The sequence below is a fragment of the Macrotis lagotis genome, chromosome 1, assembly GCF_037893015.1.
Source record: "Macrotis lagotis isolate mMagLag1 chromosome 1, bilby.v1.9.chrom.fasta, whole genome shotgun sequence".
Lineage (NCBI taxonomy): Eukaryota > Metazoa > Chordata > Mammalia > Peramelemorphia > Peramelidae > Macrotis > Macrotis lagotis.
In genome coordinates, this window is record NC_133658.1 from 54,524,992 (window position 1) to 54,547,120 (window position 22,129).

Genomic DNA, 22,129 nt, shown 5'->3' on the forward strand with positions numbered 1-22,129 from the left:
TTTCTCAATTGTAAAATGAGATAACACCTATCTCCCAAGGTTGTTGTGAAAATAAAATGAGATATTTGTCAAGTATTTGGTAAACCTTAAAGCTCTCTAAATACTGCTTATTATTCTAAATCTCTCAAGGGCAGAGCCTGTCTTAGGAGTCCTAAGAGCTCTCAGTCTATGATTAAAACTGGAAACAGGCAGGGGGAGGCTCTCACCATGCCTTGTTTCACTCCTTGGAATTGCAGAATTTCAATTTGAACTCTTTGTAGATATAGAGAAGCACCTCTCTGCTGATTAGAGGCTGGCTTCACATGGAGTCATCAATAATAGTATTTGAGTTTAATTGTGATGACCCAAGCTTGCTCCTCCCTTCCCTCCCTCTCTCTCTCCAAGGTTCAATAACCCTTATGTAAGGCCTTATCTACCTGAGATCCGCCAGCTTTTTTGCTAACTTGCTTTTATCCACACTGCCCAAATTTGAGAATAGTCATTCAATTTATGAAAGGGTTCCTTATGTTTGAATTCCTTCCTTAGGATTTGGGGGGGATCAATTTCTAGCTCGCCAACTCCTGCTCATCAAGGCCCCTGTCAGCTTTTTGGACAGGGCTGGTCCTGATCAAAGGGCCTCACTTAGTAGCATTTACTGGCACTTCAGTATTTGTCAGAAATACAGCAAAACCCCCTTTGCAGTCCAAGTGGGAAGCTTTGTTCTAGTCCACACCGTGGTGCCAGCCCCTCCTCCAACTACCCCAGGAATTAGGGAAGGGGCCAGCCCCTACTGGGCATGAGACCTTGGCATGGAGCCTTCAGGGGATTAACCCGTACAGCTAGCCTCTGTTGTCAGCAGCTGGCACCCAGATAGCCACGTTCTGTCTGCTGTGGCCAAAAGAACCAGAGTTCTGGGGGGCCGGGGGAGGGGGAGGAGTCTGGTATTGGGGTCTACCCAGCCTTCATGCTGAACAGTAGCTTGCATTGCAGGATCTCAAAGCCTGTTAGTAATTAAGGAAACCATTCCAGCTCCTGGAGGAAGATGGAATCTTTGTCATTATGAACCATGACCACTGGAAAGAGGGGGTCCTGACTGCCTCTTGAGTGGCTTCTGAACCAAGCTCTCAACACCAGAAATCCAGTTCTCTTTCTGATAAATAACCTGAATACTTGATAGTAAAATGTTAGTTCATTCTTTAAATTTCATCAACACAGAGTGTGGGGGGGAATTGAAGAGGAAGGCATTTTTGTTACATTTGAGTTAGTGCCCATGAAGATGGAGACGGAAAAGGTCATCCTCTCCTGCCCTTCCCCATTGTGCAGGGTGGGGAAGGGTCTCCTCCAGGGTCATGTGCTATATCCTGTCCTCTTAAATCTCTTAAATCAGAGGTTACTCTTCCATAAGTATAAAAGAGCCCAGAAGCTGAAGGCTCTCCACTGCCTGGCCTTTCTGGGCTGAGACATTGAAGCTGCAGCGAAGGAGCCGTCCTCTCTGAGTCTCTGGTTGGGAAGGGAAGGGCAGGGCTGTAGGTGAAGCACCCTGGCTCCTCTCCTGAGGGAACCCCACTCGCCACTCCCAGCCCTGTTGAGGACATTGTCTTGATATGGCTTCCTCGCCATTGATCAGAAGACAATGTGACGCCTTTCCAGAGGGAAGAGGACCTCATAGCAAAGTAGGGGCGGGAGAAGCAACCCAAAGGGAAGAACAGCCTTGTTGAGCTGATGGTGATGGGTCCAGGCTGCCAGCTACTACAGGAGCCACATGGGAGGCATACTGTCTGTAACCTTTCCTTGGCGGGGAGGGAGTTCAAATGATGCGGATGGAAGATTCGAGGGCAGCAGAGCTTGCCTTCCTCCTCTCCTCTCCCCCCAGTTCTGCTGATTGCCCTGTGACTCTGTGGTTTGACAGGCTCTGCCTTCTCAGTGGTTGATCCCTGGGGGCTGGCAGCCAAACCTTAACGGAGCCTGGTCTTCCTCCTCTTCAAAGGAGATCACTGTCTCATCCAGTAGAATGATAATGGGGGTGTCTGCTCTTCCTCAATCTCTTCCCTTACCTTTGGTCTGAATTTTAGGCTATAGATCAAAAGACTAGAGACCAAATAACTTCTAAGCCTCTAAGAAAAATAAACAAACTGGAGCAGTGGATAATACCCCGGCACTTGAGGAGTCCCTTCCCTTCCTACTCCTTTGGAGCCTGCAGCGTTTGTGTGTGCATTTACCTGTAGGAAATCCTGTGCTTTTCTTGGATGCCTGCTCAGGCTTTATGTTAGGAGAGAGGAAAATAGTTTACTGTAAATAAAACCATTCTGTAGCCCTTTTCATTTTAAAGCTGTCCCCATAATCCCGCACTTCTGTGGCCACCTAGGGTCATCTGTGACCATGGACAGAGCCACACTGGCAACTCAAATAGGTGGTCATCCAGTCCAGACTTAGCCTAGGATAGTTCCAATTAAGAAAAAAGATTACCCACGTCTTTGTTTTCGCATCACCTCTCTTTTCCAATGCATCCTTTTCCTGTCTCTCCCAACCCTCGCCCTTATAAGAGAATAAAAATGAGAGGGAGAAGAATCTGTTTAGGAAAGTTCACCAATCTCTGGGGAAAAGTCTGATGCCCAGAATCTTTCCCTTTGGCAGAGAAGGGAGTGGGAGGTGTTCTCTTAGGATAACTTAGGTTATTATTCTTGGCAGAACCAGAATCCACGACTCTTCTTCGTGACTGCCCTCCTCCATGAGGGGACTTTAAGCTTAGACTAGATGCCCTTTTGAGGAGGCCCTTTCTGGCCCTAGAACTGCTAGCATGCCCCAGGAATTTTCAACACCCTGGGTCACGGTCTTACCTGGGGTTGCATGGCTTGTGAATAAAATTCAAAGCTGGGGCTATTGACTCCAGATCTAGTAGTTTTTCTGTTGCAGACGATGAGGTGATGGTAGGTAGCTCTTAGTTTAGGATCACAGAGGAAAGTGACCCGTTTTCACCTTTGGGTCCAGGCTGACCACCATACTCACTCAGCCCTGGGCTAGTGTGCCCAAGCTGTCCAAGGAGCCAGGTCTCCCCCAGGGGCTTCTCCCTATTCCCTGAGGCTGATGTCCTGATCCAGAACAGTCTGTGCAGCAGCTTGCATTGCCCTGAGAGTCAGCCCAGGACAGCTGGAAGTAGTCAGGATGAATCACTCTGCCCAGCCCTCTGTCCTCCTAGGACCTTTGGCTTTCATCGAAACACATTCTTGTCCTCTTGTCTTTTGCTCCCCCTGATACTGAAGGCAGCGTCCACTCTGCCAGTTGAGCCCCTCTTCTTCCTCCAACACCCCGTGGAGAAAAATCGAATTGTGTCCAGCCCCCACAACACTTCAAGAGCAGGGTCATCCCCAGACTCCCGGGCTTGGGTTCTGGCTGGGGCAGTGTGGTCAGGGACACTCCTCTTCTCTCTAGTGTTTCTTTTGTTGATAGAATAAAGGAAAAATATCTGTTGTTGAATATCCTGGCCTGTGAGTAGTTTGCTTTTGTTATAAGAAGGAATGAGAGGTGAAGGTGTCCTTTTACTTGGGAAAGGAGTGAGATCAGGAGGACCTGAGTTCAAATCCAGCCCCAACACTTACTAGCTGTGTGACCCAGAGCAAGTCACTTACCATATTTCCCCATGTACAAGATACACCTTAATTTTGGGGCCCAAAATTTGAAAAAAAAAACGTATTACATTAAGTTATTGAACTCAAGTTTTATTCATCATAAAATTCATACAACTCATTAGTCCCATCCATGAGCTTGTCTTCATCTGTGTTGGATGACAAATCCCTGTCTTAGGAGCTACCTGCTCTCGTGTTGGTGCTCAGGTCTGGTTTTGACCATAAACTCCCTGGGCAAGGCTGGTGTGTGGCACATGCTTAGTCCATTCAGTTTCATGAACCTGAAGCACTGATCGTGTCCTTCTAGGAAATCAGAACTTCTTTTTCATCACCAATTCCTCTTGCCTCCTGCTGAACATCATTGTGGACTCAGGAATTCCACTTGACCTTTGTTCTTCAATCCATCTCTTCACTTCCCTCTCTAACTCAAACAGACACTTAATAATTACCTAGCTGTGTGGCCTTGGCCAAGCCACTTAACCCCGTTTGCCTTACAAAAAAAAAACCTACAAAAAAGTCTCGCCTCCCCAGACTGGAAATAAAGGATAGCACCAGTTTGAACATGCAGGGTTCTTCCCCCAGACCCCCATCTCAGCAGAAGGGGAGGAGTCATGTCAATAAGATCCCGGGTTCCTAGATGTAGAGCTGTGAGCTGCAATCGGCCACAGAACCAGTGCCCTCTCTGTTTTTGAGGGAACACCTAGAGGGCTGAAAGCACAGACCTCCATGTGGCTTACCCCAAAGCCATATTCTCTCAGGTAAGGGGCAGGTAGATGGCACAGTGTATGGAGTCCTTGAAGTCAAGAGGACAGAAGTTTGACTCCAGCCTCAGATACTCTAGCTGTGTGACCTTGGGCAAATCACTTAACCCTGATTTCCTCTTATCCAGGACCATCTCCTATCATCCTGGTTCATAACTGACCACTGGACCCAGATGGCTCTGGAGGAGAAAGTGAGGCTGATGACATAGCACAGCCCCTCCCCGCCAATCCAATTCATGTGCTTGACATTGCATCCACCTCCCTGATGTTGTGGTCTTCTTCGAAAATGAAGGACAAACAATATTATTATTATTATCATTCTCAGGTTCCATCTGGCTCTTTTCCATGATTTCTCAGCATGTGAGGTCATCAGTGGACAGAAAGTGGCTTATGTCCTCCAGGCCATACACTTTCTCACAGGGGAATATCAGTTCAGTGGATACTGTTTGATAACTTTTCTCTGAAATAGTATTTAGAGAATACTTTATTACAAATACTTTATCATTTATCTTCACAACCCTCTGGGGTGGCCAATACTATTATTATATCCATTTTACAGATGAGGAAATTGAGGCAGAAAGAAGTTGTGACTTGTCCAGGGGTCACATGACTAGAAAGTGTCTAAGGCTAGATTTGAACTCTTAAGGTCAATTTTTTTTTCCACTGCTCTCTTTATGTGCATCTTTGATCTGTGGGATCCATCTGACCTTCCCATTGGGAATAAAGATGACACTGAAAGAGAGTGGATGGGGTAGCTAGCAATAAAATGTATATTTATAAAAGAGTTAGCTGGACTACCTATTCCCACCTGACTCTAACCTTTACTGCTCCTGACTAAAATGAACAAACCAACTTGAGTTTGGTACTATGATTTCTGAGGATGTCTTAATGAATTTGTTCCCTTTCCTTCACTGTTTTATTTTGCAGGTGAGGTCTCCAATTTGAGTCCCCAGTTCTCATTTGAAGGCACCAACTTAGATGTTGGGAATATAGTGTTGGCGTTATACAGCGGCCTCTTTGCCTACGGTGGCTGGTAAGAGTCTGCAGCATCTTCATGTGTTTCATATAGAAAGGTGGAGCTCAGTTTACAGTCAGACTGTCCTCTGACCATTCGGCCATTCCTTGAAGTGACTACTCTGTGATCATGTCCCATAGAAACAAGTGCTGTGCTAGTACACCCGACTGGGCTGCCCCTCTTCCCCTAGTTATCTGAATCAGGTTGAGCAGTGGGTACATGCATGTTTTTAAGAGTCTACAGGAGGGAAGAATGAACACTGAGGCAAAGCTACCTTGGGGTTGTTCATAGTCCACCAGGTCAGGGAAGTCCCTTCTCAGATAGGGTGCGAAGCTATTTCCCATCAAATAGAAACCTAAGTGTCTGAAAGGCAGCAGAACCAGGGTCACTTAAGGGGTGGGAGCCAGGAGCTCTTCTGGGGACATACCTTCCAGATGGAAGAGGTCATTGGTGGCTTTGGAGTCAGGCATGGATTATCCAGGCCAACCACATCACCTTTCAGATTTCACTTTCCATTAACTTCTTTCACAGTCATTGAATTATCACTATAATAGGATTGGTACCTGATGCTCTTTTTTTTACAGGTAATTCCTCCCTTATTAAGACTAAACTTCTATTTAATTTTTTTCTCATTACATGTAATGATAGTTTTCTACATTTGCCCTTTGGCTAGATTTTTAAGTTCCATGTCTTTCTACCCTCTTCCCTTCCCTTCCTCTTTCCCATGGCAGTGAGTGATCTGATATAGACAGTACATATACAATCTCCAACTCATTTTACAGATGAAGAAACTGAGGCAAATAGGGTGAAGTGGCTTGCCCATGGTCACACAGATATAATACGTGTCTGAGGTGACCCACATGCTATGCATTTGCCACCTCACTGCCTCTCTCTCTCTAGCAGGCTAGATAATGGAGAATTCAGTTCAATAGAAAAAGATTTGTCATCTTGTAGCTGACTGGACTGTTACCAGGCCTGGGAGATCCCCTGCGGAGCATCTGCTGGGTGACTGCTCCCGAGGAAGCTGGCCAGGTCAGGGGCAAACATCAGCCACTTTGGTTGGGTATAAAGGTGTAGGGAAGGTTTCTAGTGCTTTCCCTCCATTTTTGCCCTTGTTCAACTTCCTGTCGCCACCTTGGGCTTGCATCTGAGCAGACACCCACTACCACCATTCACTATGGCCCTAGGACTTCTTGGAGCACTTAGGTTTCTATTTGGTGGAAAAGAGCTTGGCACCCTATCCGAGAAGAGACTTCCCTGATCTAGATGACTGTTGCCTAATTTTGAAGAGAATGGGACTTAACCTAAAAGGGAATCATATCTAGTGTGTTTATTTTCTGCCCTTGAGCCCATTTTCTTAACAAACTTGAACTGCAGAGGTAGTGGGAGGGGCATCTTCTTTGGCAGTTACTTCTATCCCATTCTCCCATCTCTTGATTTCATTGTTGGTTTTCTGAAGGCCCCAGTGAGAAATATTTAAACCCTATCTTTTACATTTCAGGAATTATTTGAATTTTGTCACAGAGGAGATGGTAAACCCTTACAGGTATGTTTAATGAATGGAGACATTATGATTATAACTTTAATGACTTGCAGAATAATCTGGGATTTTCTGAAAATTAGTCCAAGGTTCACATATTGGGGCTGTTGTATGTGATAGGACTTTTGTAGCTTCTTTCTCCAGTTAAATAAAAACCCAGGCTTGAAACACTTCAGTTCTATTCTCATAAAATCAGGTGCCCTCCTCTTGGAAGTTGAGGTGTTGGGACTTATGATCAGGGGTTAGCAGAAAGATCTTTGGATTCTTGTCCCCACTCTGCCAAGAACGAGCTTGGTGTGCCATAGCATCTGACAAGTGTTTGAGCCTCAAACCACCCTGGGGAATGGGTGTGGTTCCTCCTTCCACCTTAGAGAGCCATCTGTAAGTCAGACAGAGGTTCAAGGTCTTAGCCCCAGTCACCCAGCTTAGTTAGTAAATGTCTGTGACCAGATTGGAACTTGGGTCTGCCTGACTCCAGGCACCATCAGAGCTTGGACCAGATAGCCCTCGATTTGTGATTCCTCCAATCACTCCTGAGCAGACAGTGCCCAGTCATCAACCCTGTTAACATTTGGTGTTCAAGAACACAAGTGTCCACAGCCAGGACAGGCTCCACAAACCAGTTGGAAGACTCACAGATGTCTCTGGCAGGGTGTCCTCAGAGGGCCAGATGGGGTTTGCCCCCAGACTGACTGAAGGGGTGCAGTCAAGGCCGTGTGGAGACACTATTGATCTGAAGGCAGGGGAGAGTGGAGCTCTCACAGGGGTGGCAGGAAGAATCACTTGTTAGAAGATGTTTGAAATAGAGAAACTTTTGTGTGTTTGCTAAAAGGCTAGCTCTCACCCTGCCCCCTACCCCCCACCCCTTCTGGAAGAAAGGAAAGCAAAATAAAAACTGGGAGAAAAGGGAAGCAGGCGACTCTCCAGGACCAACTGGAGACACCTTTAAGGAGTGCAAAGGAAGCCTGAGGCCTAGCACAAGTCACTGCCCAGTCAGGCAAGGCTGTGATCCAGAGTGGGTCTGGGGGGGATTCCTGAGGGCCCTTCCAGCTGGGCCAGTCACTGGGGAGCTTCCTGCAAGAGGGTCCCCATTATCAGCCAGTCGACCTTCCCTGATCTCCCACCCCCAAACACTCCAGTATATTCTTGGAGATCTTAGAGGCCCACCATTTCCTTTCATAGAGAAAAAAAGTATAAAGGAGCAGGTACTAGGTCCAGGATTGATCCATGTGCAGCAAGTTGGAATTGCAGCCAAGGTTTTTGACCCATTTCTGTGCTGTGGGAATGGTCAGAGGAGTTTAGACAGGATGGGGGCCCCTGCCTGCAAAGAGCCACTACTTGTTGAGGTAAATGGAAAAGTGCACAAAGCCAGGCAGAGAATGATCTGGGCCAGAGGAAGTGTCATCGTCAAGGGGCTGAATTTAGCCAGGAGGATGGCCGGACTGCGCCACTGTAGCTGCTGGAGTGGGTGGACCAGTACCAATCTCAGGCCCAGGGTGAAGGTCAGCCCTAAGGAGTTCCTCAAGGAGACAGGGTTGATTTGGGGTTCCCTCCATCTGGTAACAGGTTGCTTTGGGCAAGCCCCAGGAGTTGATAGCTGGGATTAAGGGAAAGCGAGTAGGTGGACCCTGGCAGGACTGGAGCTGGGGAGCTGGCAAGGCTGAAGACGTGGGATGGGCAGACTCGCCTCACTCTCAGGAGCCGTCTAAGAGTCCATGAGATCTACAGGTTCCCAGGCAGGGTTTGGTGGGCCTTCGTGTTCTGTCCCCAGCCTTTGGGCCTGGGATGGCCCAAGTCCTCTCTTGCCCAGGATTCTGAGGGTCAGTAGGGCAGTGGCTTGGCCACCAGTTCTGTTCTCCCCCAAGCAGTTGGCTCATCCCTCGGGCTGTCCAGAGTTCTTTGTGCATTCTGGGGCCCAGACAGGGCCAGTCGTCCCAGTACCTGCCCTTCAGAAGCTGCTGTAGCACTTTAGGGTTTACAAGCACTTCACAAGTATCATTTGAGCCTCATGAGAATGCTAAGGGAAGGACCATCATCATCTTCCTCATTTTACAGATGAGGAAATTGAGGCCCAGAGATGATCAGACTTCTGGTTTCTTGTCTTTCTCCTGACCCTTCCCTTTTGTGGAGCATGCAGCCCCTTTCCAGTCAGCTCTGTTAGCTTCAGTGGCAGCTTGTGGGGAAACTAGTCTTTACCCCATGGAGCTGAGCATCCAGCTTCAAAGGTGACCCTTCCACTTTCAGAACCTCAGGTCCCATCTTTGTAAGACCCATTACTCTCAAGATAAGTAGGACCCCACTTAGAGACTCTGTCTCCTCCCCTCTGCCACTAATTTGGTGTCAGAGATGAGGAGACCAAGGCCTGAAGGTCAGAGGACTTAAGCAGGAGAGAGGGTTAGGGGTTTGAGACACTAAAGTTAGATTTGTTTCTTGTCCAGTGTCTTTGATTCTGTAATTGGACCAAATTTTAATGGTGAGGCAATGTACTAAAATCTCTTGGAGCTTTAGGGTTTATGTGTCCTTATTCAGGATCATCATCGTTAACATCATATCGTAAAGCTGGCTAGGTCTTTATGCTTAGTTAGTGTAGCCAGTGAATGTAGATAGTACCCGTCATCCCCATCTGCATTAGGGGATACTGAGCTTCAGAGGATTTGTCTCTATCCCATTGAAGTGTAGTGTGCTTCTGATTTCCCAGGAGTTTGAAGCCTCTGGGCCCAAATTTTGATCCACCTGTTGACAAGAACCTCTTGGCCCGTGCAGCTGGCTTTTCCTGGCTGGGTCCTGTCATGGGGTCTGACAGCAAGCTCAATTTCTTTATTGGTACCAGGGAGTTGGTGGGCACAATGTCCACATGTGCACATGTCTAGGTTTCCACCAGGTGGATATCAGGGTCTCCAAGTTCTCTCTGATACACACGGGATCAGTTCCACCTCTGCCATTTTCTCACCATGGAGAATGGGGGCAGCCAAAGACTCTCTGGAGCCCTTGAACAGAAAGAGTTTAGAAGCATACCCAGGATTTGTCAGGAGAGATCTCTGGGCTCCTCCTGCCTGAGCCTCACCTGACTCTCTTGTTCTTATTTCAGAAATTTGCCTCTGGCTATCATCATTTCGCTTCCCCTGGTCACACTAGTGTACGTCCTGACAAACCTGGCCTACTTCACCACCTTGTCCACCGAGCAGATGCTGAGTTCAGAAGCTGTGGCTGTGGTGCGTCACTTGGGTCTTTTCCCTGATGGTTCTGATGGACAGGCTGTCCTCGGGAAGATGGAGCAACTGGCACAGCTGGTGCAGGGGCTTTGCTTAAGAAGCATTATCTTTGGAGAGCAGTGACCTAGCAACAGTCTGGTCATTGGAGTCACGGGAGGGCAGTCATTTGGACCTGCCTAGCTTCCACTTTCTGAGTTGCTGTCACACTGCCCCCCTCCTCCCTGCCAACTTAGGCAGTGTCTTCCAAGGCCTTCATCTGCCTTCATTGGATGACCTTCCCCTTGTAAGCAGATTTAAACAAGTCCTCCTGTTGTCTTAGGTAACTTGGAGATGTCCCTTCAGTGGGGTCACAGGAGGAAGAGGAGGAGCTCTGACTGCAGTGCCCTCCCTGCCGAGCAGCTCATTTATAATGAGTTGTTCTTACCTAGTTTTCCTACATGCTGGTGACTATGATTGTAGCCTTAGAGCTAAAAGAGGGCTTGAGTAATGCATAATTATAATAATGCATAATAATAATTTGGTACAAAATATAACACATGATTTTACACATCTCACAGATGGAGATCCTGAGAACCTGCAGGTACCTAGCCCCAGGGGGGAGGAGGGAATAATCTGCCTAATCCAATGCTTTTTCTCCCCTTAGTCACTTGCTTGTGTGTCCCAGAGCCCCAGTGGAAAGTAGCTGCCTAATTGCAAATTCTGTTTGTAGGACTTTGGAAACTATCACTTGGGTGTCATGTCCTGGATCATCCCCGTCTTCGTGGGCTTGTCGTGCTTCGGATCAGTCAACGGCTCCCTTTTCACCTCCTCCAGGTAATCTTCCAGGCTAGAGGTTTTCCACTTTCCCAGAGTTTCAGAGATTCAGATGTAGGGAATGTGTGAAGGAGGATGGGGACTGGTCAAAGCTTTGGGGCAGGGGGAGCTCGCCCAGTGGGGCAGCCTCTTCTGCCCTATGGTCTTGGGACTGCCTTTACATCCTTGTACCTGGAGGGGTTTGAATATATAAATACCCAGGGGATGTCTGAAACATCCAAGGAGGAGCCCCACCAGAATGGGAGCACAAGCTTGACTCTGCTCTCTCCTACAGGTTGTTCTTTGTAGGCTCCAGGGAGGGCCACCTTCCTTCTATTCTTTCCATGATCCACCCCAAGAACCTGACCCCTGTGCCATCCCTCGTATTCACGGTAAGCTCACCAGATCCTGCTCTGCCAGCTCTGGGGTGGAGAATCACAATAGCCTGCCTGCCATTGTGAGCTGGGAAGTTCAAGGGCTTCCCCAGTCTAGACTGGGCCCAAAAGAGATTTGAATCCAGCTCTTCTGACTTGTCATTGCTTCTCATGGATGGACATCATGTGAGAGAAGAATGAGTCACAGAGCCCTCTGGGTGCTCTGGGATATACATAAGGGCAAACAGGAGCCCCTATCCCAGACAGCTGGGACAAGGAGAGATGTGGGGGGGGGGGTCAGAAGAAACTTCTGGCAGATAGGGGGTCTAGCTGAGGAAACCGAGTAAGAATATGAACTCTATGAAACTCTATGAAAGTTTCTTCAGTGAAGGACAAACTAAAAGTTTTCTCTTCTGGGGGTGTTCTTTTCCCTTGCTGGACCACCACAGATGGATCAGTTAGAGCAGCTCCCGTCCTGGGATATGCCGCTCCTCTTTACATGGACAAAAGATGCACACACACATACATACCTTGGTTCTAATGTATTTTTGTTTCTCCCTAAAAATGATGCATCTTTACAACAAAGCTCAGTCTAATAAGTCGTGGTGGCCACAGGTTCATCCCCATTCTGTCTCCTCCTTGTAGTGCGCCATGACCCTGCTCTATGCCTTCTCCAACGACATCTTCTCCGTCATCAACTTCTTTGGTTTCTTCAACTGGCTTTGTGTAGCCTTGGCCATCATCGGGATGATGTGGCTCCGCTTTAAGAAGCCAGAATTGCACAGGCCCATAAAGGTGAGAGATGTGGTTCAGTTTCTTGGGACTGTTTTTCCTTCCTCACAGAGGTCCTAGAGGTCTTTCCAACTCCATCCACTCGGGTTTCTGATTTTTCTGCCCCTGAATGTCCTTTTTTGCTAAGGCAAAAGCCAAGCTGACCTGTCCCCACTGTGGGTCTCCAATGTAGTAGCCTAGACTGAATAATAGTTTTCTATCTCCTTGGGAACTGACTTGCTTTCTATTAATTTGCTTGAGTTGTTGTTTCAAGGGAAAGATGATGTTTTATACTTATCTGGTCTCATGCAAAAGGCTGAGCTGCATGGTGAGGTTACCACAACACCTGGAGCCCTGGGTGCGCTGGGTGGGAAGGAAACAGGCTTATACTGCTCTTGTCTGGGCATTTCTTCATTGGCAGGTGCCTACCTCCCAGTTGGCATTCATTATCTTCCCCCACTTTTTGGCAGGCTTAACAAAGAAGTTAGAGAGCAACACAGACCATTTACCTTTGTATATCTTCCTTCTAAGTCAAGGCTGAGGCCTGTTTTTGTAGAACACAGAGACTAATTCTCTTTGACCATTCTGCTCCTGGCTTCTTGGAAAGGATAAGTCTTCTCCCTCCCATCCACCCTTTTGTTTTCTTTCTATTTTGCCACTGGAAACTAGAACTCCAAGAAGAAAAGTCTAATCTGCTGGCCAGACCCCAAGGCCTGTACTGTGTCTTTGGGGAGATGCCCAGTTAATGTCAAAGGTGGTTCTCGTTGGCTTCCTTTTAAGGGAACAACTTAACTGTCATCTTGATGTTTGCCCTATTTCCCTTAGAAAAGATCTGGTTGGGGTGGCTAGGTGGTTCGGTGGATAAAGCACCAGCCTGCAGTCAGGAGTACCTGGGTTCAAATCCAGTCTTAGGCACTTAATAATGACCTAGCTGTGTGGCCTTGGGCAAGCCACTTAACCCCATTTGTCTCGCAAAAAAAAAAAGCTGGTCATTTCCCATCAGCCTTCTTGGGTTATTACCAGGTCCTTCCAACCATAGGTTTTAGTCCCAGATCTTCTCTCCATTGTGGTAGGACTTCCTCACCAAAAAAAAAAAATGGAGAGGGGAAGAGAAAACCTATAAAATGAGCTGTAAGGGAGTGTCCTTCCTTGGTAGGACTCCTACCCTGGTGTCCATCTGCTGTTTACCTAGACCACGAAACTAAGACGGGAAGAGAAATTGTCTCAGTTTGGAGGGCTGAATTCCACAGGCTGTGCTAGGCCACAGAGCAGAGAAAGAGGAAGCCAAATAAGGGAAGCCTGGTGAGGTATTTAGCATCGACCCCTCCTCTTGTGGAGCTCCTGGAAAGTGCCAGCCCAGCTGGGGAGACTCATCAGAACGGGCATGGTGTGGTGCTTGTTGATTGAAGAAGACAGAATTGATCCTGCCTTAGATTGTCCTGCTGCTCTCTGTTCTAATTGTTTAAGTTGGATATCCAAGTTCTACAAACATTGCCTGTGTGCTTAGGAAGCCTCTCCATTCACCCTGGAAGCAAATATGGATTTGTTTGGATTTCAACTCCCCCTGCTGGGAATGAGCCTTAAGACTTTAGGAGAACCCAGCTCCCCACCCAGATCCTCCTTAGGATCATCTTCTGGTCTCAAACAGTTGAATCTTTGGCGGTTTTCCATAATGGCAGGCTGACCCACCCCTGCCCTGCTTTCCTTGAGGACACCCCAGAATCATGTTTCTAGCTTATGATAGGATAACCAAATGAATTCTCAATAGTTTTGGGGCTGCTCATAGGAGCCTCTATGTGAATGGCTTTGATTTGGAGCTTGGAGCCCCAAGGAGAGGGCAGAGATCCCACCCGATATCCCCTTTCAGGGAGCCCCAGGTGCTGTGAAAACTAGGCATGTGCACATTCTGCTCTGCTGATATTTGAAAGGGGCCAGGGAGCTGAGCCAAGTTGTACCTGGGCAGGAGTCCCCCTTGAAGATAATCTGGTGGGACTTGATGAAAAGCCTCAGGCACCAGTCAAATTGGAGCCACAGAGCCTGCCCGGCCTTAACGGAGGGCTCTGCAGGGCTCTACACTGCCCTGATCTTGGAGAAGGGTCTGAGGAGCTTCCATAGTGTCCTAGCAGCCCCTCCTCTCTGGGGCAACAGCAAATTAGAAATGGAGAGAAAGCAGGGTCTGCAAAGGCTCTGCTAAAGCTGGGCTTGGCTGCCCCTGGCACTATTCTACCTTCTGCCAGCACTGGGGCAGTTGGGTGGCTCAGGGGATAGAGTCTTGGATCTGGATTCAGGAAGCCTTGAGTTAAAATCTGACTCCAGACACCCCCTCATTGAGTGGCACTAGGCAAGTCACTTCCCTGCTACTGGCCTGTTTCCCCATCAGTAAAATGGGAATTATAATAACCCCACCTTCTGGGGTTAGGATCAAATGAAATGCCAAATGTAAAAAGCATTTTAAAGTGTAGTGGGGGGCAAGTTGAAGGTGGGAGTCTGTAGATAATTTTGTGATAGTTAACTTGTGGGTCTCCCTAGGGTGGTGGGAAGTTCAGTGGCAACTGAGTGCCATGGTCCACTCTGTCTGTTCTGGGTTGCCCTTTTCTCTCGCTCTTTCTGCCAGACTGCCTTACTGGTCTTTCAACTTTAACTCTTGCCCCCAGGTGAACCTCATGTTGCCCATATTTTTCATCATGGCCTGCCTGTTCCTGATAGTCGTCTCTTTCTGGAAAACTCCAGTGGAGTGTGCAATTGGCTTTGTCATCATCCTCACAGGAATTCCTATTTACTTCATTGGTGTCTGGTGGCAAAACAAACCCAAGTGGCTGCTTCAGGGCATCCGTGAGTAGCCAGCCTTGGAGCTGTCTGGTCCTGGGCAAGTCCCTCCCCTGCTGCTGCTGCAGCAGATCCCTCCTGAAGTATGGGGAGAATAATCACTGTGACCTTGTAGGATCTTTGTGAAGATCAAATGAGAATATATTTATAGACAGTGGCCCAAAGTAGATGCCGTACCCTCCCTTATCTCCTTCCCCATGCCCCTTCCTTCTTCCCCATCAGATTGTAAAGCCTTTGGGTGTGCCATGTGGCCATGTACTCTGACTAGCAGGTGCCCCCACCTGCCTCCTTCCAATCACCTGCTTGTCTTTTCTTCCCGATATAGTCTGCACGACAGTCCTGTTCCAGAAGCTAATGGAGGTGGTTCCACAAGAGTCCTGAAAGGTAGTGACCCTAGGAGAGAGAACCCCCAATATTCCTTGGAAAGAACACACCACCCTTCCAGAAGACATCGAAGCAGGCAGCTGAGGGTCTTTGACAGTTAAATCTGCGGTACAACCAACCTCTCCTGCCTCCCTCCTCAGGACTCCAGGAGTGACCAGGGAACATGCTGAATTTGTCATTAAGACTTTGGATTTGTGAATGCAAGCTAGATGTTTTGAGGAAATTATTTTGCTTCATTTTATTTTATTTTAACTTAAGGTTCAGTCTAGTAGATGCCGGCGATACGATTTCTTTTTTACAAGTGAGAATATTATTTTTTCAATGCTGCCAACTGTACCCATGTACCTCTGGATGGTTCCAACACACTGATCCCAGTTCAAGCCGCACTCTTTTGTCAACCCTTCTCCAATGGTCTTGTAGATCTTGGAGAAGGGGGCTAACTTGCACTCCAGGGCACAAGGGGACAGAACTACTGAGACTTGATACAATGTTGATTTTAAATGGGGACTTGCACTGATTCCCCTCTGAGGGTCTGCTTCTGTCCTCATATGTTTTCGCACAATGATATTGGGTTGTTGGTTTGTATGTTTTTTAAGTTCTCATAAAGGAAGCTAGATCAAACTGAACCTCTGGATTTTTATTTTTACCTTAAATACTGGAGGTAGTTTCTATTCACTGGCTTCCCTCCCCAAAGAGCAAAAATAAATAAATAGCCACCCATAGTAAGCTGGGTGAAAGTGGGTGCTTCAGGAAATTTCAGTGAGTTTAACCCACATACCCAGAGAGCTCCTATTTTACTGTTGAATGTTCCAGATAATGGAAAGAAGCTCCCAGGACCCTGGGACCAGAGAGGCTCAGGATCAGGCTCAACTCAGCAGCCCTTGTTGCACCATTGTCCATCATTCCTGTTCTCTCTAGGGCTTAGGCCGTTCTTGCAGCCTGGTCCTGTACATTCACACATACAAGTTGATGTAAATGCCAGTCCAACAAGGAAGCATCTGAGGGTCGGAATCAGTACAAGAGGTCAGTTGTCCCTCCACTGTGTCATGGTTCTGACTTTGTCCAAGAACAGTGGACAGAATAAAGAGCTGCACATGTGCTGGAGTGGACACAGGCAAGGTGACTGACTAGGGCATTTTCAGGCCAGGTTGATCTGAAAGGTGTGAAAGGTAGGGCTGAAGGGTGTTCACTCCAGAGCCAAGGCTAAGAGGCCTGAAAAAAGTAGGTTTCTGAGAGTGCCTACTTCAGAGTACCTCTTCCTGCTCAGGGAGGGCTTCCATCTTAGGCCTGTCATTTGCTATTTATCCACACCCACTGGATATCTGTTACAAGTCATACTGCCATTTCCCTTCAGTGGAAAAAGCTCCCTTCAAACCCACCTCATGTGGAAGGACAGTTGTCCCATTGCCCGTGACCATATTCATCTTGATTATATGAAGGAAATGGTTATCATACATTTCTCTGACCTCAGAGGGTCTCCTCCCTTGATCAAATCTTTTTTAACCTTTCCCTGAAACTTGTCTGCTGAATCCTTTTGGGAACTCACAAAATGAGAAAACTGACATTTATAATTAAATTGCTCTCTTTTCATGAGTGTGGATAGAGGATGGTCCTGGGGCTGAGGAAGGGGTCTTGTTCTAGAACTTAACTTTTTCAGAGAGCTTAGCTGAAAAGGGTTGGCTTAGAAGCATCCCAGGCACATTGAATCAGCTTTGACTTGAGCTACAAGCTATGTGTGGAAGAAATTCTTGTCCAGTTGTGACTAGGAAGAAGGTTTGGGGGGGGGGTGTTAATGGATGGGAAAACATCAGTCCCAGGCAGCCACCTGGTAGAGAACCTGCCAAGGTCCTGGAAGAGGCAAGTGGCTAACAGATAATATCTGGCATTGCTTCTAATTGGACTTGGGCCTCAAGGCAAGCCTGCCTTGATATGTCTTATTTTTAGTTGAGCAATCCAGAGGATGAGGTGAGTGCACAGGAGAATAGGTGGAATCTACTAATTGGATTGGATTTTATTGGAAAGAAACTGCCTCCAGGCCACAGATAACACCTCCTCAGCAACATATGGTACCTGGTCAGGTAGAACCAATTCATGGCCCTCAGACATGTGCTTTTTGGCATGGGCATTAGAAACAAAATGTCAAATAAATTAGAGACTAAAGTCCCAAAGACAAAAGCTCTATCCTATATTACATTCCACACAGTGAAGCTTTTGCTGTGATTAATTTTCTATGGTATAATGACTAAAGATTTGGAATCAGGAACCATGGATTCAAATCTCACATCACTCTCTAGTGACCTTGGACAGCTTATATATAAAACCTCTATAAGCCTTAGTTTCCTCATCTACAAAATGGGGATTATAATACAGGATTATTAGGATCAGATGAATGAATGAAAGTGTTATTTTGCAAAGCTAAAAGTGCTTTCTGTCTGTCCTCATCATTTATCATCAGTGTATATCATCTGTCCATCACATCTCTTGCTATCATTTATCTATCACTGTGTTTATCATCTGTCTGTTTATATCTATCATTTTATTGTTTATCTAGCTATCTAATTGATCCATCCCTTCTGACTAACCATTAAAGGAACTGAGGAACATTCACATCTCAGGGAAAGAGCCAAGTGTGAGGAAAGATACAGGGTGTAGATCACATTTTAGGCTGTGGAAGAAAAGCTGGGGGAAGGCAAGGCTAAGAGACTTTCCTAGAAAAGTACCTTTGAGTCTGAGTTAAAAGCTGGGTATTCACTTCGAAGTGGTTTGAAGGGGCATTATAAAAACCCAGAGACTGGAAAGTGGACAATAGGCCAAAGTTCATCCTGTCTAGGACAATAGAATGAGCCTTCTGAGACTTATGAATTTGAATTCTGATGCATTTATATTATCTCAGGGGAAAAGTACTTTCTCTGGGCCTTTTTCCTTCTCTGTAAAGTTAGGTCCTTTCCAGCATATGGTGATTGCAAACTTAAAATTAAAAATTGCCTATTGGCAGCTAAACAGTTTCTTGGATGAAAAGCTCCCACCATATTATGCAATATTTCTTAACATCCATTCCTGTGTCTTGGTCGGGAATGAGGAGAGGCCACAGGTGGGTTGCTCTCTCCTGGATTTACCAGTGAGTGGATCCATCCTAACCTCTACTGCTCAACCCCTGCACATTCCATACTAATGGGCATCAATGTAGAGATTGTGACTATGAAGTCTTCATGAGCCAGATCAAGCTCTAAGGGAGGTATGGAGTAAGGGTGTTTCTCTGAGGTAAATGAATAGCCAAATTTGAGCTGTATCCCAAACTAAAGTGGCCTGGGAACCCCTTCAGTGTGGAAACAGATGGGAGCTGGATGTTGACCTTGGCTCCTGGAAGTTCTAGTAGGACTTGGGACAGAGGGAAATTAGCTATAGTTCTTGGGTACTCTTGTCTTGAGCAAGACCTCATTACTGACTGATTCTTTTTCCCTTAAATACTCCCAACAAGATGGTGTTGACATGTACATACAATTCCATTTATATCTTAAGATTCTGTCCATAAAATTTTCAGTTCATGAAGCACAATATTGTGAACATTGTGGTTTTGATTCATTATTTTCAACTATAAACAGGAAACAGTGGGGGGGGTAGAGTTTCAGAGTCCCAATTTTATTAGTTTTTTGTTGTGATCCTAGATGCCTAAATTTTTCAGATCTTATTTCCATCATCTCACATGTAGAATTTGTTTCAATGACCTCAGGAGACTCATCTAAGTCTCACTTGATTCACAGTGGGGTGGGAAGGAACTTTAGAGACCAGTTAATTTAGTCTTTACAATTTGGGGAAATAAGGCCTAGAGCAATGAAATGATTTGTCTGAGATCACATAGTCAAAAATGCTGCAATTTTTAATGATTAGAAATGAAGAATGACCATATGGAGTTGAAAATTACTCTTTAATAGGTCTCTGCTCATGGGTTTTGCCTACTCACGGGTAGAGAGCTCCCCACCATTTTTGCACTCCTCCACCAATGGGATAGCCTCTCCAAATTTAGAGGCTCAGCCACCTTGTTTGTTAGCCAAAGTGACTGTTTTAGCTTATTGAAAATGGAATAGCTGAAACTTTAGTTCCAGGGTAGATTCCTTCCCTGGGGATACCAAACTATCCTGGTGTTTTGAAAGATACCTCTTGATTTAAGGTCCCTCACTCCCTGACCTCACACCTGGATCTGGACCATGTCCTCATGGCTTCATGGGAATATGGAATCAGAAGACAGAGGTCCAGAAAGCTTTCACATAGTGTTCTTTCAGTGGCCATCCCCTGAGAGACTCCATTCTGAAATGGTCATCTCCCAAGAAATCCCCAAGACCCTTGAAAAAGCCTTTCTTCCTTGGTTCTTACTACTGTTAAATATAATTTTTAATGGGCAATTTGGGGAGGGGAGAAGGGATGATGTTTGCCTGAGAAGTAATCTATTTTTGAATGTTTCCTTTTTTTAAAAAAAGCACTGTTAAAAAGGACTTGTTTTATGGCAATCTGATTTTGAAAAATTGAAAGGGGGAAAAACTCAATCTAAATATAGCTATTATGCATTTTGCTAAGCCTGTCAGTTTTTCTGTTTTCCTAATTTAAGGATGCCATAAAAGTCTGTTTTTAAAGAATAAGTCTGTTAACCTTGATTTTCCTAAGTATTACTTTAATATATTTGCATTTCTGTCCACTTGAACTTTCCTTAAGGTTCTTAATGCAACCAATAATAACTTAATAATTTCTACTTTGAAATCATGGTTTTTTATTTATTTTTTTAAAAAAAATTCTCTTATTAACCAGTCTGTTATGTGAATGGTTTTGTTTCTCCTTTGTTTTTAACAAAAAAATAACAAAGGAACCTGTCTACATTTCTAATGCCACTGCTGTCTGCCTTCTCTTTTCTTTGTCCTTGTGTTCTTTTCTTTTCTGGGAGGGGAGGGGAGGGGACATGGGTGGGTTCCCCACTTCTACTCCCACTGAACTACAGAGGAGCTGAAGAGCCTGTGACCTCTATGATCTCCCTCTCTTGAAAATGCCCTCCAAATTCACCATGACTATATGACTTGATCAGCAAAGTGATACTAGGGTTAGCTCATGAATTTATGAAGTACAAGAAAATGAAACTATCCCTTCCCTCAAGGAGCTTATGTTCTATCAACAAGATCCCATGATTAATATCCAGGAACCAACACAAACTAATAATCTGTCATAGACCATCTCCAAATAGGCAAATGTTAATTAGACCACATGACTCAGGGGGCTGATCTGTAGGATTGAGGATTGGATAGGTATACTGGGGAGATTGCCAACCCTGAGCATGTGTCTACTCCCCTGGAGTATCCCTGCCTTTGCCCAAATTTCCCTCATTCCATCAGTTCCCAATCTCATGACCTTCATGAGTAGGCTTCTCTGTTGGATACTTTCATGTTTGTTCCCCAGCTTTCGGATTCTACAGCTTTGGAATCAACATTTCTTGAACTGAAACCAGAGGACATTGCCTTGAATCTTGATCATAGTAAGCCTCAGTTTTTCCAATGGTAAAACAGAAGGGTTGGAATAGATCAGCTCTTGAGATCTCTTCTAGCTCTTAAACCTTATGACCCTATGAAGAGACCTTAGTATTTACCTATTAACATTCATGTTGCCCTCACTCTGCAACCTTGCTGCTTATTATCATCTAGAGGTGGTCTTGGGTGGACCTCAGCCTCCCTGGGTCTCAGTTTCCTTGTCTGAAAAATGTGGGGATTAGATTAGATAATCTCAGAACTCTCTTCCAGGGGCAGTTAGATGGTGCAATGGATAGAGCACCAGCCCTGGAGTCAGGAGAATCTGAGTTCAAATCCAGCCTCAGACACTTAATAATTATCTAGCTGTGTGACCTTGGACAAATCACTTAACCCCATTGCCATAAATAAATGTTTAAAAAAAGAAGTCTCTTCCAAATCTAGATAGAGGATTCTAAAAATTCCCCCACTCCATTAACCCATATACAATCAGGGACAAATTTCAAATCCAGTCATTAGGGTTTTCTCTTGATAACAGAGACTGGAGACACCATATTTCCCACCATTACACTCTATTTTTTAAATTCAGACTCATATATTTATCCACTTAGCACCTCCCCCATACATTTCCATCCAGCTATAGGAAAGAATTTGAAGAGCATGGGGAGTGAGAAAGAGGAAGGAACTCTTTAAAGGGAGAATTAATGACACACTGGTCTTTGCACATAGTCTAATTTAAGAAACAACATAGAAGTCAGTCCTACACTCTGACTGTCCTGTATTTGAAGCTTGTCCATCTATGCCAACCTTGTGTAAAGAACACAGACTTCAAAGATTACAGGTTTACAAAAGCTCAAGTCTGACAAGAAAATTGGGAGCTTCAGAGCACCATGCCTTTCCTTGAACTGGTAGTTCTCACCATCTCTTCTACCAGAATGATTTTAATTAAAGACCCATACTAACAACTGGAATGAAGTGATGAAGCCAGTTGGAAAAAAATTTGAGAAACCAATCAAGGTGAAGAAACAAGAAAATCCCATACCACAACACCAATAATCCCTTTTAGCTTCTAACATTTTGTTATTTGGATGTTTTTGAACAAGTCACTCTTAGACTTGTATTCAATATGGTACCAATTGTGCTTTGCCCCAGGGTGCCTACTTGGAATGGATTTCTTTAACTTCCTTCCCTAGATCTAGCACCATTCTCCTATGTTTTACTGGTAATCTGGAGACAGGGGCTGCATTCTGAGGATACTACTGCTCCCTCCTGCCCCCCCCCCCCAGCCCACCAGATAGACTTCTCTCCTGCTCAGCTCTATCCCCATCTCCAGTTAATCATCCTATTT

At 45.8% G+C, this 22,129-nt stretch overlaps 1 protein-coding gene across 1 annotated transcript in view; it reads left to right on the forward strand.

Annotated features, from left to right (window-relative positions):
- The window catches only part of SLC7A5 (solute carrier family 7 member 5), a 43,521-nt gene extending 23,610 nt beyond the window's left edge, over positions 1-19,911 (forward strand). The window contains exons 3-10 of the mRNA XM_074201559.1: positions 5,291-5,396; positions 6,880-6,924; positions 10,007-10,130; positions 10,840-10,943; positions 11,218-11,314; positions 11,942-12,091; positions 14,722-14,899; positions 15,219-19,911. Of these exons, the coding sequence (XP_074057660.1) occupies positions 5,291-5,396; positions 6,880-6,924; positions 10,007-10,130; positions 10,840-10,943; positions 11,218-11,314; positions 11,942-12,091; positions 14,722-14,899; positions 15,219-15,274 (860 nt within the window). The 3' untranslated portion in view covers positions 15,275-19,911. The remainder of the gene's footprint in view (positions 1-5,290; positions 5,397-6,879; positions 6,925-10,006; positions 10,131-10,839; positions 10,944-11,217; positions 11,315-11,941; positions 12,092-14,721; positions 14,900-15,218) is intronic.
- Positions 19,912-22,129: the final 2,218 nt, after the last annotated feature.